This window comes from Strongylocentrotus purpuratus, unplaced genomic scaffold (genome assembly GCF_000002235.5).
Source record: "Strongylocentrotus purpuratus isolate Spur 01 unplaced genomic scaffold, Spur_5.0 spur5_scaffold_16, whole genome shotgun sequence".
NCBI classification, from domain to species: Eukaryota; Metazoa; Echinodermata; class Echinoidea; order Camarodonta; family Strongylocentrotidae; genus Strongylocentrotus; species Strongylocentrotus purpuratus.
Window position 1 is genome coordinate 21,206,903 of NW_022145601.1, and position 7,483 is coordinate 21,214,385.

The 7,483-nt window shown below is 38.9% G+C and overlaps 1 protein-coding gene across 2 annotated transcripts; it reads right to left on the reverse strand.

Moving 5' to 3' along the window:
- Positions 1–1,319: 1,319 nt before the first annotated feature.
- LOC105437919 lies at positions 1,320–5,482 on the reverse strand. Of its 2 annotated transcripts, XM_030987605.1 has the most exons (5): positions 5,045–5,482; positions 4,002–4,166; positions 3,164–3,310; positions 2,002–2,130; positions 1,320–1,593 (listed from the first exon to the last, which is right to left on the reverse strand). In XM_030987605.1, exons 1-5 carry the CDS (start codon positions 5,054–5,056, stop codon positions 1,363–1,365), a joined length of 684 nt encoding a protein of 227 aa, XP_030843465.1. In that variant the 5' UTR covers positions 5,057–5,482; the 3' UTR covers positions 1,320–1,362. The 2 variants fall into 2 exon arrangements, with proteins under 2 accessions (XP_030843465.1, XP_030843464.1); XM_030987604.1 differs by lacking the exon at positions 5,045–5,482 and having other exon boundaries at positions 4,002–4,248.
- Positions 5,483–7,483: the final 2,001 nt, after the last annotated feature.

Here is a 7,483-nt window from a genome sequence, read left to right on the forward strand (position 1 = left end):
TATGTACAATAGAGAAACAATGTTTATGTGCAAAGTGATTGTGTATAACTATATTGGTTTACATTATATTATAAAGCATGATATTTAATTCTTCTTCCTTTTGGTTTCTGAAATACACCCCAAAACAATTCTGTCTCTATTCTGACACATTGTTGGCATAGCTACATTATATATGTGGTTAATCTCGATCCATAATCTGTTATTTCCTACATTCAATTTTCATTATACGGTGCATGTAATAATAATACATTTAAAAGACATGTGTTTTACAAGCCTAGGATTCTAAGACTTTACACACAAACATAATTTATTGTTTAAGTGATTCATAATATTTCTTACTTCATTTTAAATCATATTCCGCGCGCACAAAACCAGGATGTGCTTTTCACATTTCATTAATCGTATTATGTGCTGATTTGAGAAGGTAATAAATGAAAATAAATGACACGAGAATCGGACTCCTTGTTGATGTTCAAACAAAGAGATCGAAAGCAGTTAATTGATATTTATTGATGTTCATTTATTTTCCATATTCATAATTGCAAGTATATGCATTTTAAAGAGGTCACATAAAATCATACGTAGATATAAAAAAATATATATAAAAAAGGGGTGGTCATAAGCAAATCTTGCATTCCATGCATCATACCCATATTTAATTTCCAATCATTCTTAATATTTTCTTTTCGAAAAAATCAATTAAATGACAACTACAGCTAATTTATTTGAATGAAAGGAAATGTTCATTGACTTGGCTTGCGTTGAATTAGCCTTTGGCACATCTAAATGTTATATATGATAAAGCCCGAGTCACTATCTTATCATCACTGCATTTTTTCTTTCATTTTACGTTCCATGTAATAATAAATGTAAAGGAATATGTTTTCCAAGCCTTGACTTTTGACACTTTACAATCGTGTATTTTTTTCTTAAATGTTTGAATGCATAATATTCTTAAATCATTTTCTAAATCATATTCAGCGTGAACAAACCAAGGGTGTGTTTATTCACATTGTATTGTTCGTATTATGTGTTGATTTAAGAAGGAGATAAATGAACAAAATAAATGAGATAAAGAGTGGACTTCTTGATGAAGTTGCAACAAAGAGATCGAAAGCAATAGCTGAAAGTGAGACATAAATAAATCAAAGCCTCAGACCTATATTCAATTTCCTATCATTCCTAATATTTTTCTTCTCGACAATTCAATTAGATGAAAACCACAGGTAGATAATGTTAATAAAAAGATATGTTCACAGAATTACCTTGCGTTAAAATGGTCCGCCCCCCCCCCTCCCCAACCCACTCCAACTCATGGATCTGGCACTAAGTATAGTCAGAATGCAAATCAAGATAAAGTGATTAGAAATTAATATTGAAGCAGAATCCGAAAATACAAAAACGAGCGGAAGCCCTGCCAGAACGACGTCTCGTTCTGCTTGACGACATTCTCGGTTTCGACCAATAGGATTCGTCTCCGGCGCAGAGAGCGCGTATGATTGGTCCGTTGGCGTTGGTGACGTAACCAGCGGGAATTAGCCCAGCGGTCTGATAGCTCATTTCTACATCGTCAGCGGTATTCACGTCGATCGCCTGAAAGGGTTGGAAAAAGATGATGGACAAATATATGATAGAAATACCATTTTAGTACCGTAAGGGTGAGTACTGGTACATTTTTATTGGGGGCAAGATGCGAGGGAGCAGAGCGACCGGGCGCTGGAAAGTGACTTGGTTTCGCCCTCCTGATACGGTAAGGAAATCGATAATTATTTTCTAATTGCGTTCCCTTTTTACTCTCAATCTTTTTTTCTCTCCCTTTCTTTTTTTTTTTCATTTTTGTCTGGATCGGCCTAATTTTGACAGTCTTTACAGCATGTATCAAAATGATATACAGTGAAATAAGGGCTTGTTGTTGTTTTTTTCCTCTAATACTTCGGGAATTAAATTAATCGTTACAAAATTATTTTAACATCGAATACAATTGCAAGGTCGTATTTTTACCTGTTCATGTCCCGTATGTCCCATTTCCATAAACTTCGTGGATCTATCTGCCATGTCCATCATGTCTCCACTCAAGGCAGATACATAGCAAAAGTCATCTTCATCAAGTAGCTTGATAACCACAACCGACTGGTATATAATAACGAAACAAAACAAAAAGAAAAAAAGTGATGGTATATATTCAGGTAGTCGAAAGAGGTGCGAGTTGGTCGTAATATCTGTGGTACGATCAGTTCTGGTACAATATATTATGTAAAATATGTTAAAAAGATTTAACTGACATCTCCCTGGTTTTTATGAATGTTATATTTGCATGTATTCCTTGTATTTTTGCATATCACATGTTTGTTATGTCGTCCTATAGGGCGTATTTGGAAAGCAGTTTTTTTTTTCTTCACTCAATGTACCTACCCTCTATTTTAAATAAAACTTGAATAAATAATAAATAAATAATAATAAATAGATAAATAAATAAATTCTCTGTCTTCGCCTTCAAACTGATAATCTACATAAGAGTATGACGCCCCCAGACGAACATAATGATATGAGATTGATTATAGTTATTACGTCTGTAAAACTCAAATAACACGCACGCGCGCAACTCGCCCTCACACGCACTCAGATACATAAATGTTTAAATGCACATTTTTTGCACCATTACAATAATCCAATCCAACGATAAATTCAACACATCCACCTTAAAAACGAAAAGGCAAGACGCCATCATCGATCTTCGGAATGATTGCAATTAATTAAATGCATGCTGTTGAGGTGGAGGACAAATGTTGATAACGATAAAGATTAATCAATCACCTCCAACCCCTCCCCCCCCCCCTCCTCACCCTCTCCCCGACACACGCCTCCCCTCTTTTTCTCTCTCTCTCTCTCTCTCTTTCTCGCTCTCCTTCCATCTCTCCTTCCATCTCTCTCTCACTCTCTCTTTCATTCTTTCTTTCTCTTTTACACCCTCTCTCTCTCTCTCTCTCTGTGGATGTTTGTGTGCGTGAGGGTGCGTGTGTAAAGAGGAAGTGAATGTCTGTTTCTCGCACAAACACTAACTGATCCTATTTCTCGCATTCACTCTCTCTCTCTCTCTATTAACCTCCTCTCCATTTCACCGTCTCCATCATAGAATATATCTCTATTTCTCGTTAAACCTTACCCTGTCGTAGTCCATGGCAATGGTAGCATTGCTGAATCCATCCGTGATCGCCGGAGTTTCGACCAAGATCGTGTTCTTGTCGTAGTCGTATCGTGCCCTCTGCATGCCAATCTCCGTCTCATCGTGTATGATCATGATATCCATGGTCTGCAATCAATCGAAAGTGTTTCAGGGTAACAATCCTTTGAACTATCGCCACTGGACATCACCCTCCCACCTCTCCGGTAAGACCCCCCCCCCCCCCCCCCACCCCCACAACAACAACAACATACCCTATGATAATTATTATGTCCAGAACAATATACCCATATGACAACTAAGCACAAGTTATGATAACTATCCCTAGACAACCACCCTCACAAAATTATAAGGATAACGCAGGACGAATTCCCCTCGCAATTTACCCCTTTACAATTACACCAGGTCAACTACCGCAAGGAAAATGACCCCACCAAAAATGGATCAAATCGGTCCCTAGGTATTTTCTCCCGTTTGGGTAGGTTATAATGACTATAGTTTAAGAGGTAATGTATTTCCTAGGTGTAGTTACCCGGCTGTAATTGAAACACTTACGTACAGAAAAAGTTCTGCTTGCTTGTCTGAGGTTTGTTAACATTGTACCCACCCCCCCCCCCTTAATTACCCTTAATTCACCCTTAATCCTTGATTCGCCCCTGCTGTACAAAAGGGTGAATGTGGTGGAATGCATATATGTCATGCGTTGTGTTTGTGATGTTCAGTTTCTAGTAACAAAAAATGGGCAACAGGTATTTCAAAATCCAGCGATTAGTTGCCGAGAGGGCACCAAATATTTCGATTAGTATCAAACTTTGCTCACCACACTACTTGGCATAGCCTTTAAGGCTCCCCCTCCGTTGGTGGTCATGCACGGGATCGGGCCTCTCCCGTATTCTCCATCAGCTACGATGACGGCGGCGATGATTACCCCAACGGCGACGATGATGGCGACGATGACCGAGGAGAAGGCGTGAATTTTGGCATGCTGATCGAAATACGACATCAATTATTGTGATAAAAAGAGAGGTGGAAAAAAAATGGTGACAAAGGATTTTACTAAATTTCCTGATTTGTATAGCGTTTAATATACATATGCGATTTCTCGAAACACTTTTCGGATACATCACACATGTATATTATAACCTCGGTCATCCGATTCAAGCTTGTCAGCTCACAATGTAGGCCTGTGAATGGGGAGAAGAACTGAATTTTGGAAATGGTTTATGAAGGACCGAACGTACCCCAACCTTCGCATATCCATTCAAGTGACTAAACTACTTGACAACGATTCCTCAACAAAGTAGTTATTCCCCTTTAATATCATGCTTGCCTCGTCTATTTACGCGAAGAAAATAAATTATGTTCTTTCGCCGTGGTTATAATGAGGCGAAGCTTTCTTCTTTTTCTTGTTTCTTCTTCTTCTTCTTCTTCTTCTCCTTCTTCTTCTTCTTCTTCTTCTTCTTCTTCTCCTCCTCCTCCTCCTCCTTCTCCTCCTCCTCCTTCTTCTTCTTCTTCTTCTTCTTCTTCTTCTTCTTCTTCTTCTTCTTCTTCTCCTAGCTCCTCCTCCTCCTCCTCCTCCTTCTCCTACTCCTTCTTCTTCTTCTTCTTCTTCTTCTTCTTCTTCTTCTTCTTCTTCTTCTTCTTCTTCTTCTTCTTCTCCTAGCTCCTCCTCCTCCTCCTCCTCCTCCTTCTCCTCCTTCTTCTTCTTCTTCTTCTTCTTCTTCTTCTTCTGCACTTTATCGTACACGGTATTATCCTTCAAAAGAACTATGATCTTTTCTAAAGTCAAGGCAAACAATAAATGTACCGGAAGCAGAAATGAAGTAAAGTAAATGCAAGAATAAAAGTATGAAATAATATTACCTCAGAGTCCATGGTCTTCTCCACCAGAGACGATATAAATAGAATATGTCAAGAAGTTGCCAACTGTTTGCCTTTGGATGGACCTACTTCCTACTTTGGTAGACGTGGGTTTAATTCAATACTCTTCGAGACGCAGTCCTTCCCTCAACTTTCCCTCAGCCGCTATTGCAACTTTATGCATGTCGCAAGAGATTGTCTCGGACCTATTATTAATTAGGCTTATTTTAAGGAGGAGAATAGGCACATGACCGATATCATTAATTTAAAACCGTCGCGAAATGGAACTCGTGAGAGCAATATAAAGTCTACAATTAAAATAAATAGCTCATTGAGAGCGATAGTCGTTTGATTTATCCATTTCCTCGTCTTACTTTCAAGAAGTTTCAAGATTAGCATTTAATTATTCTATCGAAAATAAATTTTGTGATTCGAAAGTCACATGCCACACACTCATATCTTTGTATTCGATACTTTAGCGGTACTTAAAAAATGAATTGTCCATCGTTATCATACTACATGCACTCTCATTAAAGATAAACTCCAGTTCTGGTAATGCGATTGCATTGTGAAAGAAAAGGTGTGGAATGGATCAGAAACAGTTGATCATGTAGCATGTAAGTATTGGTGTGCACTGCAAGGTTCTGGAGTCATCAAAATCATAACAAATTTGGCCGAGTCTTGGTAAAGTAACAAGCACTGTACACAGAAAGCTATATATGGGACAACACACATGGTGTCGGGGGCTGGTACTACCTTGATTTCCTTGTCTTTCGTTGCTCATTACTCAGCCAGTATACATTTTCTTCAAAAATTGTTTGGCACATGTCATTTATTTGTAATCTTGAACTTTCAGTGTAAGTTTTGTTTGATTCTGTGAGAATTAATTTTTTTTTTTTTTTTTTACCAAAACTGGAGTTTATCTTTAAACACACTCATAACATATTATTATTTTGTATCGTTAAGGTCGTTTCCTATGCGTAGCTCCTTCCCTTCCCCAATGGCAAAAGAAAAAAAATGAAAATGAAAATTGACGGGAGAGAACTTCAGAGGACACGGATTAGGTGAAATAGAAAAGATGATATATATCCAACAGCGTCCCCATAAATGCTATCCTTTGTAATTCGCATTTCATTTATCTTGTAAGACATGGGAAGCCCCCCCCCCCCCCCCCCCCTCCCACTAGACGTTTCAGATATGAGGAATTCTTTCATAAAACTGACAATTATTGTTCACCAACTGTGTCGAGTGGTGGAGCCAAACGTAGTCTCGGGATAACAACCGTAGATACAAAAGAATGAAGCTTTCAAGCATTCAAGAATCAAGCTTACTCTATAATTCTCATCTTCTCTCCATTTTTTCTCAAAAAATGAGGCACAATTATGACTGACGATTGCTTATAATGTGAATACGCTATGTTAAGTTGCAGGGTCGAGGAACCACTGAATTGACCGCGGAATATGACAAGATTGGCTTCAAAATTATTATATAAGGTACATCATGAACAATCTCGTCCTCTCTCCCCATTCTCTCCCTCTATCATCCTCCCTCCCTCCCAATCCACCCTCTCTTTCTCCCTCACTATCCCCCTCTCTCTACCTTCGCCCCTCTCTCCTTCCTACCTCTTTCCCTCTCTTCTTCCTTCCCGTCCCTTCCTATCCACCCTCTCTTTCTCCCTCCCTCCCTCCCTTTCTCTATTCCTTCTTCCCCTCCCCCTTTCTCTCTCTCTTTCTCTCTCCCTCCTACTTATTTCCCTCTATTCCTCCTCCCTCTCTCTCTCTTTCTCTCTCTTTTTCCCCAACCTCCAACCACATGATTATCATCCTTTCAAGCGAAGTAGAATTCAACCACAAACCACATCACTTCCTCCTGGTAAGAAAAAAATGAACGCTACGAGATAACTTCTTTTTTTATCTCACTTGTTCGACATCTCTTTAATCCAAGACCAAAAAAAAGTGAAGTCCGTGACAGATCAAAATAATCATATAAATATTGATATACTGTACAAACATGCATTATAAAACAAAATCAATAGGTCAATTATCTTTACCCCTCTTTTTTTTCCCTTCTTGGAAGACATTGCTTAAATATATAGTACTCCGCCTAGAACAAAGATGATGAATGAGAGGGTGAAAAAGGGCGTGGTCAATAAGAGAAGGTGTGAGTTATGGTATAGGGGAGGTAACGGGGAGGGAATTGGGGTGTGGCAGGAGGAATGGGCAAGTGTGGTATACATCAGCAGATAAGAAGTTGTATATGCAAGGGGACAAGGAGGAGTATAGGGGTTTGGCACAAGGAAGGAAAAATTGGAGAAGAAAAGGGGTGTGGCACGGAAAAGGGAAAGATATGTGGTATTGGGGATGATAAGAGATAAGAGATAGAGCAACGTCGATCTGGCGCTGCCCAGTGGCTGCCGGGCTCACGATCAATTGGGCAAAAAGA